Source organism: Cetorhinus maximus, chromosome 22, assembly GCF_964194155.1.
Source record: "Cetorhinus maximus chromosome 22, sCetMax3.hap1.1, whole genome shotgun sequence".
In the NCBI taxonomy this organism is placed as follows: Eukaryota; Metazoa; Chordata; class Chondrichthyes; order Lamniformes; family Cetorhinidae; genus Cetorhinus; species Cetorhinus maximus.
The window spans coordinates 8,311,033-8,335,880 of record NC_135900.1 but is presented as its reverse complement, the minus strand read 5'-3'; the positions used below and the strand labels follow the sequence as shown (position 1 = coordinate 8,335,880).

The window sequence follows — 24,848 nt, the reverse complement described above, 5'->3', positions numbered from 1 at the left end:
ACGACAGGGATTGTGCTTCAGAAGCACTGCATTGGCTGTAAAAGTGTTTCGAAACAGATGTCCTATGGTCATTTCTTTCTTTATCTCTTTGATATTCCTTCCTGAACTAACATCTCTAGAACCCGATTATCTGGTAATGTAAATAATTGGGTGGGATTTTCCAGCCCTGCCCACCGCCAGGATAGTGCCATCCCGCCGAAAGACTGGGACTGGGCCGCCAAACCTCCCGTGGTGGATCCTGCCACGACGGGGCTGAAAAATCCCGGCCATTGCTGTTTGGGGGATTATGCTGTGCACGAAATAGCTGCCACATTTCCCTACATCACAACAGTGAGAACATTTGAAAAAGTACTTCATTGGCTGTAAGCTGCTTTGGGACCTTCTGGGCTACATAAATGTAAGTCCTTTCCTATTATCAAGATGTGAAATTCATTTAGTGGTACACAGCAACATCATTGGGAGACGTGTGTTTCAATTCCAGATTGTGTGCTTGTGAATCACTTACATGAGACTATAAATCTTTCCATTCAGGGAATGGGATATGAGCTGAATGTTTGTCCATATGTCCGTTTTGCAAAGTTTTTCTTGCTTTTATTTCCATTCAATTATTAACAGTTATTCTCTTTTTTTTCCAGGTAACCAAAATAAACCTGGAGGCCCAGAAAGTTGAGCAAAACCTGAGAGACGAGTTAGCAAACAGTGTGAGCCAAGCAGTGAGTGATGCAGACAGGAGCCACATCACAGAGCTGGAGAAATCGGAATCTGAATTAAAAATTGAGGTGTCCAAGTAAGTTAGCAGTGCTGGAAAATGTCATATTGGTCATTATTATTCAGCTTGTAAGAAGAGAGAGTGAAATAACAACAGGAAGTACTGGAAAAACCCAGCAAATGTAGCAGCATCTGAGTTTCCCCAGCACTTTCTGTTCTTATTTCAGATCTCCAGCATCCGGAGTATTTTGGTTTTATAGAAGACAGAATGAACTATTTTTCGACACACTTCCTCTCAGTTCCCCAATCTGATTTTGGATAAATCATTCTTCTTATTCTTATACCTCCATATACCTCACTGGGCTAATTCTGGGGAGACTCGCATTTACACATAAAATATCACTCTGACCGTTGTAATGATACCAACACTTAGTTTCACACCATTCAAAGCCCCCAGAGCCAACATTGTATCAGGTAGCTTCTCCTGGGCTCGCTCAAAGCTCCGGCTGTTGAACTGCGATAAACTCTTCACAGGAGCAGATTATGTCACAGCAGTCATCACGTTTTTTTGGCGATTTGCAGTAGTATTCGCTTTCCAAAACAGCTCAATGGGGATTGTAGCATTGGAAAACTTGAAGGACAAAGTGGCTTCCTTCTGGTTTTCTTCTGGCCTTTAATTGACCTCAGGATCTGTTCCTTTCAATTAACCTGTAATTGACCCCAGAAAGGTATAGAAATTAGACCTTTTGTCCTTAAAGAGACAAACTAACATACCTAGCCGCACATTTTGTTACATTCTCTCCATTCACCTGGGACCTTAATGAATAATGGGACCAGCTGTGTGCCTTTTTAACCAATTAGAAAGAACCAGAGGGAACAATGGAGAATTAAATGAGATGGATCAGAGTCAAATCAGAAAAGGAAGTGAAATAAAGAGAAGGAAAGAACGATTGAATTAAGAGAAAGAAAAGACAGACAAAGGAAAAGTAAGAAAAATAATTTTAAAAACCTCTTAGGAACAATTTACGACTTGCAAGACTGAGTCTCCACAATTTAAATTGTTTCCTTTCTGGGCTGGAGAGATTGAATATCATAATTAAAAGAGTGCGTATGCAGTTCCATACCAACCCGAACGTTCTTCAGTGAGTTTACTGGGCAATTAATGTACAAATGCAGCAATATTGTGAAACTTATGAGCTGGTTGAGGGTGAGCTTCTGCACTCATGAGGCTAATGGCAGAGGAGCGTAAATCGCCCAGCAACTTGTTGCAGTTCGCAGCTCATGGAGCATCTCTTCCTCACTACAAGTTGCCGGACGATTTGCACACTAATGATAGTGAATGCCATTAAACTCACCGGTATTTTGCCACAAAATTGAAGCCCATCGTGTATTGTCTTGTTTATATTTAACATAGTCATTTTTTTTTATTTTTCAATGGGATGTGGGCATCACTGGTAAGGCCAGCATTTGTTGCCCATACCTAATTGTTCTTGAACTGAGTGGCTTAATTTCAAGAGGGCAGCTAAGAGTCAACCACATTGCTGTGGATCTGGACTCACTTGTAGGCTAGACCAGGTAAGGATAGCAGATCCCTTTCCCTAAGGGGCATAAGTGAACCAGATGGGTTTTTACAACAATTGATGATAGTTTCATGGTTACCATTACTGAGACTAGGGGCAGAATTTAGCCCTTGATGGGCGGGCGGGCCCCACCGGCTCGGTGGCGGGCGGGCAGCTGAACTCCGCCACCGAAATGGGCCCCGCCACCATTTTGAGTGGGCGGGCCAATTAAGGCCCGCCCAGCGAGATGCACATAGCGCTTCCTGTGCTGGGGGGGAGGGAATCCCCCATTGTCAGAGTGCGCTCTTTCGCGCATGCGCATGGAACAGCGCACTGTTCCCTGAGACTAAGTGCTGTCTCAGGGAGACTGGTGACAGTTTAAAAAGCCTCAAAAATAGAAAAATAAAAAAATTATTAACATGTCCCCCTCATGTGACAATGTCACACGATATGGGACATGTTAATAAATATGACAAAGTTTATTAAAGATTTTTAAAACGGACATGAAACCTCATCCCGCCAGTGGATAAGGTTTCATGTTTTATCTACTGCCCGCCAGGGCTCTTGGCCTGCCCGCCAGTCTTAAGGTTGGATGGGCAGTGTCTTTAATTGGGTTAATTATCCTGTCAATGGCCTTAATTGCCATTGACAGGTCGACAGGCGGTCAACTGATTTCGCTGTCCGCCCGCCTTCCTGAATATTTAAATGGGGCGGGATGACGTCAGGGGTTCCGCCCAACGTCATCACGCATCATTTTCGCGTCGGCGAGCGGGCCCCGCCCCCAACTCACCGACGGAAAAATTCTGGCCTGGATTTCAATTCCAGGGCCAGAATTTTCCCGTTGGCGTTGGAGTGGGGTGGGGGGCGCACGCTGACACACAAAATGGTGTGCAGTGACATTGGGCGAGCGTCCCGACATTACCGCACACCATCGCGATTTTTAAGTGGGCGGGCGCGCAATGTTCTCGGATGCGCAGCCACCATTAATTACTCATGTAGTTAAGATCCTTGAGGCAACAATTGACTGCAATTTTTCAGGGCCCATGCGATCTTCAGGACATCGCACGGGCACAAAAGGCAGGCGGATAGGAGACATTTGTATAAACCTCATCCACGGGCGGGGTGAGAGGGGTCGCGTGTGTTATCTGTCAGGTATTTAACTGTGAAAGTTACTTGCCTGAGTGAGCAGGAATACTTCAAAACTCATACCAGCTGCTTGGACAGGAGTAAAAGCCTTCAGGTCAGGACTCTACAGTAAAGATCATTTTTAGGGCCTGCAGCTTTCAGGAAGCCTTCCCTTAGCCTGGGAATGGGAGTTGTGCTCTCCACTGGAGGCACCCCCTCTGAGGAGAAAGGGAAGGCCAGAAGGGGGAGGAGGCCAGGAGTCCACATTCAGCCTCCAGGGGAGCCACCTTTGGCAGGGGAGGCGCAGGCACAAGGGGTGCAGGGCCAACAGGAAGTCCAAGGCGGAAGGGGGTGCAGAAGACGTCACTATCCTGCTGCCAGGGTATACAGGTGGCGAAGCAGCTACCTCAATATGTCTGAGGTCCAGTGCCGAAGGAGGCTCCGTCTCTCAAAGGAGACAGTCACCTCCATCTGTCAGATGATAGGCCCTGAGATCTGTGCAAACTGTGTGGGTGGGCACCCCATTCCAGTGGCGCTAAACGTCACGGCTGCCCTCAACTTCCATGCCTCCAGCTCTTTCCAGGGGTTGTGGTGCAGATCCTTGACTTTCACCATTCTATACTCTGGGTGTCAGTGTCATACATGCTACGGGTGTAGAACCCATCCTAGCTCAACCCTCTCAGGGTTAACTAGACGTGGGCAATATCTGCTGTCATATCCAGCGAGGGATACATGCCATGAAGGATTCAATGCCATTACTGTACTCAGAGTTGCGGGGGGGTGGAGAAGGGTGACAGCCCCATTAAGTGACTTAAGGCAACATGGTACTCGCCCTTACTGAGCACAGGAGATCATTGAATCTTTTACGGCACTGGACCCATGTGCGCTGCACACATCATGGGATTGACACTCAGCCACCTCCTCCCACACACGTTTGGTCAGGTGGGGAGGCCTCCGCCTCCCGTCCCTTGGAAGAAGGACCTCCCGCCGCGCTGCCAGCACCTCCAGGAGGGAAGCTAGGCACTCGTCCGAGAAACAAGGGGCACATTGCCCTGCTGCCCTACCCTCTGGCCTGGCCTGCCCCAATTGCCTTCCCTCCGGCCTGGCCTACCCTCCGGACTTACAGGCTGCACAGTAGCCCTCTGCTGTGGTCTTCTGCTGGCCACTGTGAGCAGACTTGCAAAGGCTGCCAGGCTTTCATTTAAACAGGTCGCCAGTGGACCCGACGGTCTGTGCACGCCCACTGCCGCCCGTCCACTCCCACTGTCCTCGGGAGTCAAGAAATACGCTGGGTGGGCCTTAATTGGCCTGCCCGCGTAAAATGCCGATGCGGACCCGATCGCGGGCGGTGTTCGGTTCCACGCCCGCCCGCCCGCTCCCACTCGGCCCGCCCGACATGGGGAAAATTCTCCCCCAGATTTTTAATTGAATTTAAATACCAACAGCTGCCATGTACCCAGAGCATTAGCCTGGGCTTCTGGATAACTAGTTCAGTGACATTACCATTACACCACCATCTCCCCCTAATTTGAAGGGGTTCTGTGTGTGTGTTAAAAGGTACTGCCTAGAGCAATGCAGGTTTCAAATGCACTAATGTCACTATATTATATAAATAAATGTTAACTACATTCATTGAATTTCTTTATTCACCAGGTTAAGAGATGTTGCGGATGTAGCGAAATTGCAGGTTGCAGCCTTGGAAGCTCGCCAGCAATCTCGGGAGAAAGAGGTGGAGGCCCTTAGGAAGCAAGTGCTGGATTACCAGGTTAGGACGTTTTTCACTTTTTGCCTTTAAAAAAAGTTATTCATTAACAAAAACACATTAACACGTTCCTGTTCCTGGTCAGACTTTACACTAATCTGACAGATCTTCAGGACGAACAATTATTTGATTGGTCCAGTTTTTTTTCTGTGAATGAGAATGTTTTCCAAAATACTGACAGAATTGTTAGCCTGTGTTTCCTTTTGATTGCTTCCTGCTTTGTGAATATAACATTTGAGTCAATTGCAGAAGTTTTTTAACAGTTGGTTTATATCAGAAGTCGATATTTTGCGCTTTATAACTGCACAGTTAATGCAAAGACACAAGGAGAGCAGTGTTTTAAATTCTACTTCAGTTACCTAACAATGGATTGCTTGGCTAATCCGATGTTCCCTTCTTGTATTCTCACCTGAGAATTTTAACAAAAAATGAATACTGTATTATATATCCAAACTCCTCCCATTAAAACAAATACATTCATTATAGATCAATGTCATTATATTTGTGTATTTTCTTTACCAATGTCAAAAAAATAAAAAGTATTCTTCTATATCTCTTTCTTAAGTCTATTCAGAATTTAGCACAGTCATTTTTATGCTTCAGCTGGAATTCTTACCACATGGACAAATATAGCTTTTTTCAATTTCCATCGGTTACATGTTCTAGAATGACTTGGGGTTTATTTTCATCGTGCATTTTAAGTGACATGTTAAGGAATCTTTACTTGAAGGCTTATTTTGATTACCTGAGTTTATTGGTCAGTTCACCAATCAATAGTGAAGGAAGATTACCTTTGTGTGGTGTAACCATGCGTATATGACCTAGGTGTGCTTGATGCTGACCTTGGGTCCCCAAAGTGTTCCATCCCCCACACCAATGTTCTTAAGCAAAATACCGCTGATACTGAAAGTCTGAAATAAAATGCTGCCAAAAGCCTCAGCATGCAGCATCTGTGGAGGAAGAAATTGAATTAATATTTTAGGTCTCAGTGAAGAGACCAAAGAATCTGGGCTTGTTCTCCTCAAAGCAGAAAAGGTCAAAAGGAGATTTGACAGAAGTGTTCAAAATCATGAACTGTTTTGATAGAATAAATAAGGAGAAATTGTTTCCAGTGACAGAAGGGTCGGCAGCAAGATAGGGCAGATTTAAGGTGTAAAACAAAACAAGTAGAGGCAAAATGAGGAATTTTTTTTAACATGCTGGGTTCTTGTGATCTGGATTGCACAGTTTGAAACATTGGTGAAAGCAGGTTCAGTAATAACTTTCAAAAGGAAATTAGGTAAATACTTATTTATAGGGCTATGGGGAAAAGCGGAGCAGTGGAACTATTTGGATAGGTCTTTCAAAGAGCCACAACAGGCCCAATGGGTAAAATGGTCTTCCTCTTTCCTGTATCATTCTACGATTCTAGATCAATGTCCTGGTTCAGATGAGACAACACTGATCTGAAATATTAATTCTGTTTCTCTCTCCGTAGATGCTACATGACCTGCTGAGTGCCTTCCAGCATTTTCTTTTTTTTAATAAATATTCTTAAAGCCCAGGAGCATCAAATCCACCAAAAGAATTGTTAAAAAATTGCTACAAGGGTCATTATGCCCATTATGGCTGTGCATTGTCTATATAAATGTCTGTGTCATATACTTCTCATTTAGGCACAGTCAGACGAGAGAGCTCTCATTGCAACACTGCATCAACACATTGTCGCATTGCAGGTGAGTGAAACCACTGCTGTTAGCAAGCTGGAGGCATTTGCAAGCAAGCTGCAAAAGATGGAGGCCTACAACCTGAGGCTGATGCAGAGACTGGATGAGAAGGATCAGGCCCTTTTCTATGCTCGACTAGAAGGCAGAAACAAGGCCAAGCACCTGCGGCAAACCGTTCAGTCCTTACGCAGGCAGTTCAGTGGGGCCTTGCCCCTTTCACAGCAGGAGAAGTTCTCAAAGACTATGGTGCAGCTGCAGAATGACAAACTGAAGATAATGCAGGACGTTAATCTTGCGCAAGAGGAGAGGAGAGTGGCAGAGGACAAGACATTGGAACTGCAACTGAAGCTGAAGGGACTAGAGGAATTAATAGGATCATTAAAGGATGCAAAAGGAGCACAAAAGGTTAGAAAGTTTTAAAACCAAATGCTGTTGTTGCTTCTTGACATTTATAATGAACTGGCAGACTTCCTGTGGAATTGCTTGTGGGAAGTCAATGTATATAATGAAGTGTGACTGGAAGTAATTTTGACACTTAAGGAAAGACACACTAGATGCAAGACTTTTAATTTACAAAATAAGTATTGACACCACTGTGCCAGCCAGTGTGTTGGAGGAGTGGTAGGATTTATGGCAGGACTTAACAGCAAACAGTCTATTTTACAGCAAACAGAGTCTATTTAAAAGAGTCTCAATGGACTACAGCAAAGAGAATTCCTAACTGAGCCTACAGCAAAGTGCCCTGATAAAAACAGGATTATTTCTCCAGTAAATACACACGGTGGAGGATAGTTACATATTTTTTTCTTTATTCGTTCATGGGATGTAGCCATCACTAGCTCAGCCAGCATTTATTGCCCATCTCTGATTGCCCTTGAGAAGGTGGTGGTGAGCCACTTCCTTGAACCACTGCAGTCCATCTAGTTCAGGCACACCCACAGTGCTGTTAGGGAGTTCCAGAATTTTGACCTAGCAATACAAATACATTACAAATGATGTGGGTAAAATCAATGTAAGTCACTTACAGCACTGTGGCCTCCAGCCATAATTGGTGGGGAATCATCTCCATCCTGGCTGGGACTTTATACAGCCTTTAATATATGGGCAATCATCTGTATCATAATACATGGGGAGACAGAACTAAGTGGAGTCTTCAGGTGAAGTGGGATTAGAAAGCAGGGCATAATTTTAAAGTCACACATTCTGTTGTTTATTTTATTCCATATAACTGAATATTATTAATAAGTAGATAAAACACTGGCAAGGTACAGTAATTTGGACAGCAGTGAAGTAGAATTGATTGGAGCATAGAAGCTTCTCTGAAGTACAGACTGACTTGCTGGAAGATGCAAACTTAAAGTACCATCAGTGCCAACTGGGTATAATTGCAGTGTGACAAGCTAACATAGGCCATTTCCATTCTAAATGTGGACATAGGAACTTATAATGGAAGAAGTTGACACAAATTGTGACTAATAGGTGACAACAAGAAGTGAGATTTTGTGGAAAGGAGGTTTGCACAAATTGTAGATGCAAATAATTGTTTAAATTCAGTTGTACTTGTTAGTATATGGAATTTGTTTGAACATTTCCAGATTTGACAAATTGGCTGACAATTTATAGACATGTCATTTCAGGCAATTGTATTTTCAAATTGTTAGTTTTTATTTGTTTTCCCAATTTCAATCTTTGTAATTTTTCGGTGCCATTGCATTCACTTTCTTTTCGATAGGTAATCGAATGGCACAAAAAAATTGAGGATCTCCGCCTCCAAGATCTCAAAATGAATCGATGTATGAACAAGCAAAAGGAAGAAATAAAATACTTAAATAATATAATAACTGAACAGGAACACACCATCAACAATCTGGAAGAAGAGATGGTTCAACAAAACAAGGTGAAAATCAGCAGCCTGTGACAAATATTGGCATTGCTAGATTACAAAGACCATTTTGTCCATCTGGGTCACTTTCTACTGTCTTGCTAGTCACATGATACCTTTGTAATTGAGTGGTTGATTAATCATGGCAATCGCTATCAATTAGTCTATATAAGATACAGGCTTGAGACGAGGAAAGCCCTCAGTGATGGAGAGCTTTAGAACCATGAGTTCAAAGTTGCCTGTTTCTCCCAAGTATGCTGCAGTTAACATCATGTCTCAAATTACTCCTCTATCTCAAAATGTTACTCTCTGAAAGAATTCATTCTAATTTTCATTTGCATGAATCAATATTAACTGCTTCCACCACCTTAGGAAGACTGTTCCTTAAATTAACCATTTGCTTTCTTTACCCAATTCCAACAGGCCCATGAAGAGCGGCAGATGGCATGGGATCGCAGAGAGTTAGAGCTACAACATCAGTTGGATATGTACGAACATCAACATAATGAAGTACTGAGTGCTGCTCAAAAGGTGGATGCGTTCTTTGGTTTATAGCTAATACATGTAAAATTTAATATAAGATACAAATTACAATGACTTTTTCAACCAATCAGGTCAATGTATTCTATAAGTGAGGGGATAACATCTTTGTGCAGTTTCTAGTCACATAACCCAGGATAAATCATAGAATGATACAGCACAGAAGGAGGCCATTTGGATCATCATGCCATGCTGTTTCTTTGAAAGAGCTATCCAATTCGTAACGTTTCCCTCCTCTTTCCCCCCATAGACACAAACTTTTTCCTTTCCAAGTACATATCTAGCTCCCTTTGAAAGTTGCTATTATAGATGCTTACAGCACCCTATCAGCCAGTGCATTCCAGATCAAAACAAATTGCTACTTAAAATAAATTTTCTTCATCTTTCTCTGGTTCTTTTGCCAATTACTTTAAATCTATCTCCTGGTTTCAATCCCTCCCACAAATTGAAACCGTTTCTCCTATTTACTCTATCAAAACCTTTCATAACTCTGCACAAAAAGGGCAGTGCCAAATCTATTGTGCCATCCAGTTCCCCATGCCAAAGTATTTTCTTTCCAGAAATCTCAATAGATTTAACTTAGCAGGCATTTTGAATATGAAAGGAGCATTTGAGGAATAGAATATACTTTTGATATGGTAAAATGTGTCTTTAATGCTTACAAACTTTAGAGTTTGCTGTACTGATCGTATACCATTCCTGACAGTTTGAAGAAGCTACTGGCTCCATTCCAGACCCCAACAAACCACTCCCAGAGCAGCTAAATGTGGCTTTGCAAAAGATCAGAGAGCACATCTACATAATTCTCGAAACTCAAGCAACTTGCAGGACTCTAGAAGAGGTAAAAGAAAAGCCAGAATTAGCAGTTTGTCATTTAAAATATGTCAATAAAGCATGCAACAAATTATTGTGCTAACATTTGGGGTGGGGTGCAGATTCAACTCTCTGGCACTCCCTCTCTAAATTCCTTTGCCTTGTTACCTACTTCCCCAGCTTGGTGACTTTACTGTACTGGATGCGCAGAAATTTCCTCCAACTAATTATTCTAGACAGAGACAAAACATTTTGAATTTCACATGATGAAAGACAGGAAATCAGTGAGGATAGGGATGATATAGCATGGCACTCAGGTTGGAGTTTGTGCGGGTTGGAATTTGACAGAGAGGGAATTTGAAAGGCCAAATCTTGAGGTAATGAAATCATGAATAAAGGAGTCACCAGGGGTGATGTTAAGATGGAGTAGACACGGTCATTGTTTTGGAATTGGAAAAATGTGCTGCTACCGATGTTCAGCATGTGGGATTTGAAGTCGTAGCTAGAAAGTGCTATTGGGAGTGGCCTGCTAGGATGTTTTCCTTTAGCTTGAGACTGAGTAAAAAAATGAAACAAATTAGAAAATGGCAAAAACTGCACAGTAGAAGAAGGAATTACTTCCAATAGCATTGGAAAGCCCCAGCATGTAACTAATGCATACTTTTTTTTTTTAAAAAGTCATGCAAGATGAAGAAATGTCTTAGAGTTTAGTAGAATCGATACTGCTGGAATCCATTTCTGGATTTTTAAAAACTTTATTTAACAAATCTTAAAGTGTATTATGTTGATCAAATTTTGAATTTGTTAGCACAAATTTTCTCTTCACAGAAACTTAAAGAGAAGGAAGCATCTTTGTGGAAGGCAGAGCAGAATGTGCTGTCCCGAGACCAAGTTATAAATGAGCTGAGACTTCGACTACCCGCTACAGCTGAGCGAGAAAAGCTGATGGTGGAGCTCAGTACTAAAACAGAGGATGATACAGAAAGCAGGAAGGCACTGAAAATAGCTCATCAGACTATCTGTAATCTGCAGGCCAGGCTAGATCAGAAGGAGGAAGTCCTACAAAAGTACCAGCGGTTGCTGACGCGAGCTCACCAGGTCAGGAAAATTGTGCTGTTGTAAAAAAGAACGAACTTGCATTTATATAGCCCCTTTCACAACCTCAAAATGGGATAGATTTCAAACAGATCTAACAACTCAAGACTGGGCATCCATGAGGTGCTGTGGGCCATCAGCAGCAGCAGAATTGTACTCAACCACAATCTGTAACCTCATGGCCTGGCATATCCCCCACTCTACCATTACCACAAAGCCAGGGGATCAACCCTGGATCAATAAAGAGTACAGGAGGGCATGCCAGGAGCAGCACCAGGCATACCCAAAAATGACCTGTCAGCCTGGTGAATCTACAACTCGGGACAACTTGAGTGCCAAACTGTGTAAGCAGCATGCAATAGACAGAGCTGAGTGATCCCACAACCAACAGATCAGATCTAAGCTCTGCAGTCCTGCCACTTCCAGTCATGGATGGTGGTGGGTAATTAAAAAACTCACTGGAGGAGGAGGCTGCATAATTATCTCCATCCTCAATGATGGGGGAGCCCAACACATCAGTGTAAAAAGATAAGGCTGAGCATTTGTAACAATCTTCAGTCAGTCTAGCTAAACTGGAGTCAATGGGAATCGGGGGAAATCTCTCCGTTGGTTGAAGCCATACCTAACAAAGGGAGATGGTTGCAGTTGTTGGAGGTCAATTATCTCAGTTCCAGGACATCACTGCAGGAGTTCCTCAGGGTAGTGTCTTGGCTCAACCATCTTCAGTTGCTTCATCAATGACTTTCCTTCCATCATAAGGTCAGAAGTGGGAATATTCGCTGATGATTGCGCAATGTTCACCATTCACCACTCCTCAGACACTGAAGCCGTCCATGTCCAAATGCAGCAAGACCTGGTTGACAAATGGGAAGCAACATTCCTGCCACACAAGTGCCAGGCAATGACTGTCTCCAACAAGAGAGAATCTAACATTTGTCCCTTGACACTCCATCCCACTACCATCACTGAATCCCCCACTATCAACACCCTGGGGGTTACCATTGACCTGAAACTGAACTGGACTAACCATATAAATACTGTGGCTACAAGCTCAGGTCAGAGGCTAGGAATCCTGCAGTGAGTAACTCACCTCCTGACTCCCCAAAGCCTGTCCACCATCTACAAGGCACAAGTCAGGAATGTGATGGAATACTCTCCACTTGCCTGGATGAGTGCAGCTCCAATACTCAAGAAGCTCGATACCATCCAGGACAAAGCTGCCCACTTGATTGGCACCCCATTCACAAACATTTGCCACCAAGGCATGGTCAGTGATGAAGATTTATTTATTTAAAATTGTAACTGAGTGGGTGTAGAGATGTTAGGAACCATTTCTTTACACAGCGTTGAATGCTTTGCAGAAGTTAACACAGAGATCATTGGACCTTTTTAAGGGAAAAAAACGGATAGGCATTTGGAGCAGAGGATGATGCAGAGTTGTGGGGAGAATAGGGCAATCGGATGAATCTAGCAAAAAAAAGAGCAATGGTGGAATAGTCTACTTTTCTGCTTTAAACTACTGTGATTCTTTAGATAAGCAGGAAAGAAGAGCCAAATCCTTGCTGGAAGTATTCAGTTATGTGCTGATTTGCCAAACCCTAATTATCTGAAAATCAGATGCCAGAATACATAAATAATCAAGTCACATAGATTACTTAATGTGCTTTTTTTCACACTTAACAGGATCAAGAAGAAATTGCAAAGAAACATGAGGAGGATCTTAAAGTATTGCACCTGAAATTGGATTCATATGCAGATGCATCACTAAATAAATTTAAACAAGCTGCAATGGTTAGTTTAACTTAAAGTCTTCAGATCATTTTGTCAGTAAAGATAATGAGTGAATTTTTTGTGTAATTCTTTAAGGCTGCTATTTACTAACTAGAGTTTTCCATTTGATGTACCTTCATTAGTTTTCCAATTTAACATTTTGTTGAATATTTTTAAAGGGAACATATGAACCATAAAAAGATTAAGACAGTCTTTATCTGCGGGGGACCTTGCGACATCCTTGCCATAAAGGCAGCCTTCAATATTCAGAAATTGGCTCTTTAGGTTGGGGGCGGTTCCAAGAGGCATTCTTGCACGGGAACCAAACTTAGACACAGCTATTACACTGTAGCCCTGATTCTGTGACATCTCCCCACCCCAGTTCCCGGGCAGTGGCTCCTCACTGGAAGCACATGATCACAGAATCACCATGTCTTCTCTGGCTGTCATTTTGCATTGTACCGCTTGTAGCGGCCCCCTCCCACTGTTACAATGGTGTATCATTGCAATTTAATGGTGATCTTGCACTCCCATGCCACACCTGACAGCCCGCCTTCCTCTCTTTGCCACAACAAATTCTGATGTTATTCACATCCATTTTGTTATTTAGTTGTGCTCTTTTTATACAATAAAAATAATCAGTATACTGTTCATAGAGACTAATGGTTATAGTGGCTGACATGAGCAACCTCAACATGGAGATACTGTAATTCATTCGCAGACAATTATTATTAATGTTAACATGCCTCTGAGATGTCGTTGTTCCACTTTACATGAAGAAAATTCTTTCTCACCCACACCCTTTGACCCGCTAAATTCTGACGGTTGATGTTGAAAGATGTACTACAAGGCCAAACGCTATGAATCTAATTGTAGAATAAACCCATGAAAAGAAAACATCTTAAAAAAAAAACCCAGCAAATTTGAAACAAGAACTCAAAATCTGGAAAGACTGAGAAAGCCAGGCTTCCTGGTGGAGAGAACAGAGTAATTGGATAATGGAAAGAGGGTGATCTGGTTTCAAAACTATCAAGTGTTTTTGTTTTTGCACCAGGAGCTGATGAAAAAACCATCCCTTCCAGTTCCAACGTCCAAACACCTGGCACGCCTGGCAGAGCTGGAACAGACCGTTTCAGAGCAGGACAGTTCACTGTCGGCGCTGGTGGACAAATTGAAGAGAGCAACAATGGAAATAGAGAAACAGAAAGCTATTACTCAGCTGAAAATGAAGGAGCACAACACTGAAAAAGCAAAGTAAGCTCTCAGCATGAACTAAATATGGCTCTTTCTGGCATTGTGTAATTTGCATATATGTTTTAACTCAGTTTACTTTGCTTTGAAAATAATTTTAAAGGTCATTATATAAATTTCTAGACAAATTAAAATTTGGTGGTTCTTCGTTCTGCATTCCAAACAGCATGGGAGTAGAGCTTAGGTAGTAGATTGTGGGGAACCTAAGTACCGAATATAGTCCTACTCAAACTGGGAATTGAGTAGGCCATTCAGCCCCTCGAGCCTGTTCCACCGTTCGAACCGGCCATGGCTAATCTGGATCTCGACTCCACTTACACACCCTTGTTCCATATACCTTGATACCCTGACCTTACAGCCTTAGTTTTGATTTTTTCAATTGTCACTGCCCATTCACGCCCCCCCACCCACCGCCACCCCCAGCGTCAACAGCTTTTTGGGGGAGAGGGTTCTAGATTTTCACTGCCCTCTGTGTGAAGAAGTGCTTGCTGACATCACCCTTGAATTCCCTAACTTTAATTTTAAGTTGATGTCCTTTTCTTGTGAAAGCACAAACACAAAAATTACATAATAACATTGCAAACGGAGCTGAATGTGGTACCCGTCTGCTACAAGACCTATGCCATTGACCTAGCCAGTTTTTCCCAGCTAACACCACCATAAGAGCTCACTTGCTGTTTGTCAAGCACAATTGGTTTTCTCCCACACACACTGACAGCAATTCAAAAATAACACATTGGCCATGAAACACTGTACAATCTTGAGGATGTGAAAAGTGTGAAATTTTTGGTTTTGCAGCAGACCTTTCACTGTAACAGATTTGGGAAAAATTCTCCTGCCATTCTAAAGGAGTAAGTTTAATCAGTCACCCGACTACTTGGAAAGTAAGAGTATAAGTTAGAGGGGCACAGGTTACTATTAAAAGTAACAACACAGATTAACAAGACTATAAAAGTGGTTAGGATCTGGAATGCATTGCCAAAGAACGTGGTGAAGGCAGGCTCAATCATGGGCATTTTAAAAGGAATTGGACCATTATCTGCAAAGGAAAAATTGGCAGAGGTATGGGGAAAAGCGAGGGGAGCAGCGCTGGGTGAATTGCTGTTGCAGAGAGCCAGCATAGGCACGATGGGCCAAATGGCCTCCTCCTGAGCTGCAACATTCCATGATTCTTTGATTGCAAATGAAGCACTCAACTACACTCCTAGAGGAATAGAGTTCAAAAGCAGACAACCTATGTGAAAGTGTGTAAAACCTTGGTCAGACCACACTGGGAGTAGTATTGTGCACAGTTCTGGTCTCCGTATTATTAAAGGAATATAGAGGTACTCGAGAATGTGCAGAAAGATTCACAATGATGGTACCAGAGCTGACAGGTTGTACCTTTCAGGAAAAACTGAACATGTTGGGGCATTTTCCTCTCGAAAGGAGAAGACTAAGGGTTGACCTGGTGGTGATCTTTAAGATCATGGAAGGATTTGATAGGGTAGATTTGGAGTAGATGTTTCCACTTTTTGGGGAAATCCAAAACTAGGGGCCATAAATATATGATAGTCACTAATAAGTCCAATAGGGAATTCAGGAGAAATTTCTTTACCAGAGAGTGGAGAATGTGAAACTCGCTACCACATTTGGGGAGGGGAGGGGTGGTTGTGGTGGGGGACTGGTTTGAGGCAAAAAGGATAGATGCACTTAAACACATGGGGGAGAAAGGAATAGAAGGACATATTGGTCAGGTGAAATAAAATAGGGGTGGGAGGAGGCTCATGTGGAGTGTAAACTGTGATATCAACGCTGGCATTTGGGCTGAGTGCCTGTTTCTGTGCTGTAAATATAATGTATTTAGACATTGGAGCATCAAACATTCTATCAATCTTTTATTTAAAGTCTTGAAGAGAAGCACGCTACTGAGGTAAAGAAGCTCCACGATGAAGTAGATGAGCTGAGGTGCACCCAGCTGCAGATGGAGAAAGAGGTGCAGTGCCTACAAAATGAGCTGGAGGCTCAGAAACAAGCTAACACAAGGGCACCCACAACTACCATGAAGAATTTAGTGGACAGGTTGAAAGGTCAACTGGCTTTGAAAGAGAAGCAGCAAAAGGTAGATGTTATAAAACGCAAAGAATTGACTTGAATTTTGAGTGGCTACTGTCTGTTACTGAGGTGCTTTGCACCATATTTCTTAGTAGTTTCCACATGCTTGGAAGTAGCCTTTTAATATAAACTACTTCCTTGTGAACTGGGCTTCCTATTTTTATCCTAGAAATAGGTTGCCAATAAGATAACTGGTTAAAATTTAAGAACACAATTGGGTATTATTTTCTCTATTTGCTAATACAGCTCCCACAACGTATACCTTTTATACTTATCCCAGAAAGTTGGATAAATGGCACTATTTTCCATTACCATATGCGCCAATCTCAAATGCGCTGCCTAATAATTGCTAAAAATGGCAACTATCTGGTCCAATTAAATTCTTCTGCAGATTTCAGGCAAAGTCAGCTTCAGTCAGCTGTTCACAATTGCAGGAGTTAGGGGAGAAGGTGGCTTAGTAGTAACATCACCGGACTAGTAATTTAAGAGACCCAGGTTAATGTTCTGGAGAAATGTGTTCAAATCCCACCAGAGCAGCTGGTGGAATTTAAATTCAATAAATAAATCTGAATATAAAGCAACTCTCAGTAATGGTGACCATGAAACTTATCAATAATATTAAAAACCCATCTGGATTCACTAATGTCCTTTAGGGAAGGAAATCTGCCGTCCTTACCTGGTCTGACCTACATGTGACTCCACACCCACAGCAATGTGGGTGACTCTTAACTGCCCTCTGAAATGGCTGAGCAAGCCACTCAGTTCAAGGACAATTAGGTCTGGGCAACAAATCGTCACTGCACACATCCCATAAAAGAATAAAAAATAAAGTTATCTCATTGCTACAAACAGAAGCTTTTTCTCCAAAGTCCTTATTCCCATTCTATACCTTGTAGGCTCTGAGTAAAGCACTGTTGGACCTTCGAGCTGAGATGACATCCCATGCAGAACAGCAAATTATAAACCAGGCTGCACAAAAGGAGGGACACCTCAACGTTCAACAAATTGTTGATAAACAAACTAAAGAACTAAGGGTGAGTCTTCAAAAAAAATGTCCAAGATTATCATTTATCTTGCTAAGCTGTTTAACAATCATCTTGGGTTGTTTTACATACTGCAGCAACTGAACCATGTTAACGCATCAGAGTTTTTGTAGATTGTGTGTTTACTGAGGTGCACGTCCATGTTTGTGCATTTTTATTTGAGGTTTTCCAGCAAAGAGAGCTAGTGGCCCAAGCAAGTGAATAAGCAGGCCTCAAGGCCTTCTGATGCATAGAGGTTTCTTTTGTTGGACTGCCTAAAATTCAGGACAAGTACTAATACGCTGTTCAGTTCTTTATATGGTTGCATATCCCATACCCAGCCAGCAGGAAGGGGGAAAGAGAGGGAGAGGCAAGGAGGGATGGGTTGGAACTTTGGGTGTGCATCAGAACCGTGTGCTGGCAGTAACTCAATGTAGGATAAGTGTAGGATAAAAGCAAAATAACTCATAAAGTAGGACCTGCTTTTGTCTTCTGCTGGTTTCTGGACCACTAATACCAACTTGTTTTTAATAATTTCCCCTGCTTCCATTTTTGTCTAAGTACAAGACTCAAAATGAGAAGGAGGAACAAAGGGATCTCGGGGAATAGATTCAGAAATCACAAAGTAGTAATGCAGGTTAATAAGGCCAGTTAAGATTAGTGTAAACAACCATGTGGGATTATTTTCTAGAGGGTTGGAATTAAAAAACATTAAAAAACAAGTTATGTTAAACTTGTGTAGGACCTTGGGTTGACCTCATTTGGAGTGCTTTGAACAGTTCTGGTTTCCATATTATAAAAAGGATAGAGAGATACCGGAGAAGACGCAAAGAACATTTACAAGGATGATATCAGAACTGAGGGGTTATACACATCAGTTAAATAATTGAACAGGCAAGGGGTGGAATCTTCTGCCCCTGCAGGAGGCAAGGAATGAGGCGGGAGGACCTGAAAATTTGGTGGGTTGGCATCAGGACTGATACCTGACACCTTCCAGCCTCCACCGGTAGTAAGTTCTGGGCAGAAGGCCAAATGGTTGACCTTCCCACCCTGTCTCCACTAAGTCCCTTAAGTAGCCAATTAATGACCAATTAAGGCCCTCTACCTGCCTTCACTGCAATCTTCTCAGCTTCAGGTGGGCTTGCTGATATGCAGCCGGCGCAACTGGTTAAACTGTGTGGGCTGCATATCAGATGTGGGGGAGGGGGGAAGGGTGGTCCTTTAATCTGCACTAATCTGTGCATGATCGAGGACATGGGGAAGGGGGATGGCCACTGACAGCCACCCACCAGCCCTTGCTGCTGACCCCATGGCCCCCTTCTCCCTGCAGCCCCCAGCCTGCGAGACCTCCCTGCTCCATGGCGCTGCCGAGTGCAAGAGCTCCCAACCTATGATTGGCTGGCAGCTCTTGATGGGCAGTATGTCATATTCCGGGGTCCTCAGTCAGGAGGACGGCCTGCCACTGGCCACGTAGCTGCCTGACGGGCAGAAGATACGATGGGCCTTCCTCCTCACAGTCAGCGTGGAGATGTCACTGCTTTTTCAGGCAGTGCACGAGATACCCACCATGAATGGATGATTCCACCCTCGGGCTCTTTTCTCTAGGAAAAAGAAGGTGGAAGGGTGAGCTGATTGACATCTTAATATTATGAAAGGCTTTGATAGGGTAGACGCAGAGAAGGTGTTTCCAATTGTGGAGGGGGGGATACCAAAACTGAGGGCCATAAACATAAATTAGTCACTAATAAATCCAATAGATAATTCAGGAGAAAGATTTTTACCCAGAGTGGATAGAATGTAGAACACACTACCACAAGGTGTAATAGAGGTGAATAACAGGTACATTTAAGTCAATGTGAGATTAAATCATCATGGTTATTCTGATAGGGTTAGGTGGGGAGGGGGCTACGGGGGTGGGAGGGAGAGAGGAGCCTCATGTGGATCTTAAACATTGTTATGCAGCTTTTTGGGCCAACTGGCCTCTTCCTATGCATTCCATTTAATGTTGTACCCAACCATAATCATCTCAGTTCCAGGACATCACTGTAGGAGTTCCTCAGGATAGTGCCTTTGGCCTAACTATCTTCAGCTGCTTCATCAATGACCTTCCTTCCATCATAAGGTCAGAAGTGGGGATGTTCGCTGATGATTGCACAATGTTCAGCACCATTCACGACTCCTCAAATACTGAAGTAGTCCGTGTCCATATACAGCAAGACCTGGACAAAATTCAGGCTTGGGCTGATAAGTGACACACAAGTGCCAGGCAATGACCACCTCCAACAAGAGAGAAGCCAACCATCTCCCCTTAATATTCAATGGCTTTACCATTGCTGAATCCCCCACTGTCAACATCCTGGGATTACCACTGAACAGAAACTGAACTGGACTAGCCATATAAATACTGTGGCTACAAGAGCAAGTCAGAGCTTGGAATTCTGCGGTGAGTAACTCACCTCCTGACTCCCCAAAGCCTGTCCACCACCTATAAGACACAAGTCAGGAGTGTGATGGAATACTCTCCATTTGCTTGGATGAGTGCAACTCAAGCAACACACAAGAAGCTTGGCACCATCCAGGACAAAGCTGCCCACTTATTTGGCACCCATCCACAAGCTTAAATATTCACGCCCTCCACCATCGGCACATAGTGGCAGCAGTGTATACTTTGTACGAGATGCACTGCAGCAACGAACGAAGGCTCCTTCAACAGCATCTTTCAAACCCATAAACACTACCACCAAGAAGGACAAGGGCAGCAGACAAATGGGAGCACCACTACCTGCAAGTTCTTATCCAAGACACACACCATCCTGACTTGGAAATATATTGCCATTCCTTCACTGTTGCTGGGTCAAAATTCTGAACTAACTTCCTAACAGCACTGTTGGTGGACCTACACCAGATGGGTTGCAGTGGTTCAAGAAGGTGGCTCACCATCACCTTCTCAAGGGCAATTAAGGATGGGTAATAAATGTTGGCCTAGCCAGCAAAGGCCACACCCCGTGAAAGAATTTTTAAAAAAATCCTGTCCCCTCACCACTCTGCCTCATTTGCTGTGTATCTCTAGACATCTCTAAAATCTCTCATTGTGCCTCTTATTGTTTTAAATTAATATTACTTCTACATTCAACCAGCTCCTGTTTTCCTCCCAAGTACCGTACAGGTCATTCCACAATTTCTCACGCATGTATTTTTCCTTCTTTCATCTTTATCTGGTTCCTTTTTAAATGCTGTTCACCTGTAATTTATCTGATGAAGGATGCGCACTTGAGGCATTAACTCATCTGTTCTCCCCACGAGTATTGACAGATCTGCTGGTTTTTCCAGTAAATTTTATTTCCCCTTTCAGCAGATTTTCAGACAGGCAGTGATATCATCAGCACTCGCATCTGTAGCTACACACCAGCTTGGCTTTCCTCAGTTTAACATTGCTCACTTGTGCTATTTTTAGGTGCAAATTGAAGATCTGAATGACCAACTTGCAGCAACTAAGGACAGCATGAAAGCATGTAAGAGCAAGGAAGTGACCGCAGCAGCTGAAATAGAGAATTTAAATGGAGAACTTCAGAAAAAGCAGCGAGTTCAGAACAAACTGCAAACGGAGAAAGATGAGCTGGAGAAAGAGAACGAGGAACTAAAGAAAAAAATTAAGAGGCTGTGCAACAGCTTGCAGGTCCAAATTTTACTCTGTCTCTCACTTTCTGGGTAATTAGAAAATAATCCAATCCTTTCAATCCTTAGGATGTTTAAAATTTCTGAAGAATTTTACAGCTCCATTTAGGTCCATTCTTTTGCTAAAGCCCATAAAGTCTTTCTGTAAGAAATGTACATGTACCAGTTGGTTTCAAGTTAAATATTCTCTTTTATTTTCTCATCTACTTAAATATTTTAAACAAAAAACGCAAGCTACCTAGGGGAAAGTAACTCTCACATTTTTAAATTGTCTGTTTCTTCATTTTGCAAATTCCTTTTTTTTAACAGAAGATGCTGGCAAGAAGCAAAACTAGAACATAGGCCCGTTACTTCTTTGTCAACTCAGCTTTCCTGCCCTATATTCATGTTCCTCAATTCCCTTAGTGTCCAAAAATCTATTGATCTTGGTCTTCAATGTACTTGTCATCTGAGCACCCACAGTTCTCTGGGGCAGAGAATTCCAAAGTTTCACAACCCTCTGAATGAAGAGGTTTATCCTTATTTCTGCCCTAAATGGCTGCCCACTTTTCCTGAGACTTTTATCCTTAGTTCTAGACTTTCCAGCCAGCTTCTTGACACCTACCCCGTCAGACCCTCTAAACGTCTTATACATTTCAGTGAGATCACCTCTCATTCTTCCAAACTCCAGAAAACTTAAGCCCATTCTCTTCAATCTGTCCTCATACGACAGGCCTCGCAACCCAAAAATCAATCTGGTGAACCTTCATGGCCCCCCTTCTACGGCACCTATATCCTTCCTTAGGTAAGGATATACCTGCCTTACAGGGTGTAAGAATTGGGAAAGCGATTTAAGAAACCTACTGACCAGAGCCTGCAACATTATGACAGTTGACGAAGCAAAATTGAATGGAAGTTGCAACGGTCTTTTTCCATATTCAGTACAACTTGCATATGTTCTGTTAATACCGAAGTCTTTATGTAGAGAGATAACAAACATTATGGCTATGTCGGTAAGTTTATTTCAAAATTTCAAATCTCTTTGACCTATTTCAGACCAAGACTGAGACTGACAATAAACAGACCATAATAGATGAACTGCAGAGAAAGGTTAAAAGATTGGAGTGTGAAGTAGACAAGAAAGTGGCGACCGAGCAAATGGAGAGAAAAGCTCTGAAAGAAGACAAGGTAATTTTCCATGGCTTGAGATTGATGTGGCTGATTCTCACTTAACATCAAGAAACAACAAATAAATGTTGCAAAATAAATGAATAATTTAAGGTCTGAATACCCTAGACTGGATTTTATAGAATTTTTAGCACGACCAATTTGTTTTGAGATAAATGAAACTCAGACTTGTTTCTTAATAATAATGCGCAAGCTTGTGCCTGACTATTTTTCTTTCCATAAATATTAGAGAAATGCATTTTTTTGTTCGTTATTACTGAACTCCAGAATAACGTGACAGAGACTAGTTTCTTAAGTCTTCCATCAGATAATTCTGTTCCCGCTTCATCAAAGATTTTTTTTTTGCCTGGTGATTAAAAATAAAATTCCAAGTACTTATCCATGTTAAGTTTGCATTTTCCATGGTTCAGTTGGTAGCTTTCTCGCCTCGGAGTCAGAAGGCTGAGGTTTCAAGTGTCACTCCAGGGCTTGAGCACAACAATCTAAGCTAACACTCCACTGCAGTACCAAAGGAGTGCTGCACTGTCTTTCAGATGAGATATTAAATGGAGGCCTGTCTGCCCTCTCAGGTGAACGTAAAAAAAAATCTCATGACACTATTTTGAAAAAGAGCAGAGGAGTTATCCCCAGGTATCCTTGCCAATATTTATCCTTTTATCAACATCACGTTATCTGGTCATTGTCACATTCCTGTTCGTGGGAGTTGGCCATGCTCACTCAGCTGCCATGTTTCCTACACTACAACAATGACTACACTTCAAATACTAAGATAAAAGCAAAATACTGCAGGTGCTGGAAATCTAGAACACTTCAAATACTACTTCATAGGCTGTAGAATGCTTTGAGATGTCCTGTGGTTGTGAAAGGCGCTATATAAATGCAAGTCTTTCTTTTTGACCAGACGCACTCGGTAACCAAGGGAATCCTTCAGATCATTAACTAAAGATAGCGTTGAGGCCTCTCTGTAGAAACCCTTTCAGCTGTTTATTCTTTTAGTCTACTTTTACTGAAAATTCTCCTGTTGCATTCTTTATATTAAGCAAGAGTAAGAATCTATTTTATTTTGAGCAAGATTTATACATGAAGACCAGGTTTAAATTGTTTTCAATGGGTTATAACTTGATTGACTAAACTATGGGCCAATGGTTATTAGCCATGTTGCCATGGTAGCTCTCAGCCAGAGTTTCTAGATAAACAATCAGCAAAAATGAAAGTGCCACTGCTGGAGTTCTTTTTAACGGAGATAAATGTCTGTTTAGTATAGTATTAATTAGCCAAGATTGCTAATAGAGGCTGCATTAAAAGGTGTTTTTTCTCAATTGATAACAACCAGGTATTGTAATGTGACTTTTTCAATTGTTATTCGTACCCTCTGGTTATGCCAATTAGCTACTAAGAAGTTAAGACAGCTTTAGATTCCTACAACACCAGACATAATGGCCCAAAATTTGCTGGAAAAGTGACAGTGTGTTCACGACACCTAGAATTATTAGTGTGTAAATAAACCCCAGCAATTTGTGCTGAGGAAGAGATATGCCATGATTTCTGATTCATGACAGGTTGCTGGATGATTTTTTGCCGTTTCACCATTAGTCTTGACAAAATTCAAAAAACCTGCTAAACCTGCCGAGTTTTTCCAGCATTTTTCTGTCTTCGTTTCAGATTTCCAGCATCCGCAGTATTTTGCTTTTATCCAAAAAAGTACCATCTCATCATGAACCTCTCCATTGTGTTCATGAAATTACTGGATCTGTACCATAAATACAAATGCATTTTGGTACAGCCATTTAGGACTGGTAACTTATGCCTGAAGGACCCCATTAGTGGTGTATTTATGATCCTGGCATGCCACTAACCTTGGAGGACCCGAAAGAGAACATTTGAAGCTGTGGAGGCTCCACTCTCCAGATAGCAAATCGTTCCTAGAGGCTTCTTAAATTTTAATTTTCTTTTTTCTCTTTTTGTGAATCCAATCTTTCTTTCCCTCTTTTTATTTCTCTTTCACTGTCTAATTTCACTTTAATTGACTCGATTTCTATCTCTGTCATTGCTCTGTTTCTTCCCCATCCTTAAATTTCATTGGTTAAGGAGACAGACTATTGAATCTGACATTTAGTATCTCCTAGATGCCCCGATAATCCAGCTGATCAATCCACATTTTCAGCACTAATGTGATGCGATCAGAAAGATGAAGTAAAGAATTCAATTCACGGCCTCGCTGTGTGATGCCCCACTTCAGTAATTTCTGGGCCATTATAGCACTAGAGTGGATCTACAACAATCTGTTATATTTTCATACCAAGGAGGTGAAGGCAGAGTTACAAAATACTGTTGTAAATCATAATGCTTATATCTTTGTGACATGAATATAGTAAAACAGAGAGGCTGAAAGTCTCCATGTGGAGCTTAATATAACAAAGAATTGCAAACTATTTTCAGCACAAGAATAGTCCAACTGTCCGCCATCCACAAGGCACACATCAGGAGTGTGATGGAATACTCTCCACTTGCCTGGATAAGTGTCGCTCCAACAACACTCAAAAAGCTCAACATCATCCAAGACAAAGCCGCCCACTTGATTGGCACCCCATCCACAACCTTGAACATTCACTCCCTTCACCACTGACGCACAGTGGCATCAGTGTGTACCATCTCCAATACGCACTGCAGCAACTCGCC

The 24,848-nt window shown here is 42.3% G+C and overlaps 1 protein-coding gene across 4 annotated transcripts in view; it reads left to right on the top strand.

Moving 5' to 3' along the window:
• The window catches only part of cep290 (centrosomal protein 290), a 126,416-nt gene that overhangs the window by 73,674 nt on the left and 27,894 nt on the right, over positions 1 to 24,848 (top strand). For all 4 annotated transcript variants that reach the window (XM_078567761.1, XM_078567760.1, XM_078567759.1 and 1 more), the window contains 13 exons: positions 636 to 787; positions 5,046 to 5,157; positions 6,810 to 7,265; positions 8,593 to 8,757; positions 9,166 to 9,273; positions 9,989 to 10,123; positions 10,924 to 11,193; positions 12,874 to 12,981; positions 14,015 to 14,214; positions 16,099 to 16,312; positions 17,202 to 17,339; positions 20,782 to 21,003; positions 22,038 to 22,169. In XM_078567761.1, coding sequence (XP_078423887.1) covers positions 636 to 787; positions 5,046 to 5,157; positions 6,810 to 7,265; positions 8,593 to 8,757; positions 9,166 to 9,273; positions 9,989 to 10,123; positions 10,924 to 11,193; positions 12,874 to 12,981; positions 14,015 to 14,214; positions 16,099 to 16,312; positions 17,202 to 17,339; positions 20,782 to 21,003; positions 22,038 to 22,169 — 2,412 coding nt within the window. The remainder of the gene's footprint in view (positions 1 to 635; positions 788 to 5,045; positions 5,158 to 6,809; positions 7,266 to 8,592; positions 8,758 to 9,165; positions 9,274 to 9,988; positions 10,124 to 10,923; positions 11,194 to 12,873; positions 12,982 to 14,014; positions 14,215 to 16,098; positions 16,313 to 17,201; positions 17,340 to 20,781; positions 21,004 to 22,037; positions 22,170 to 24,848) is intronic.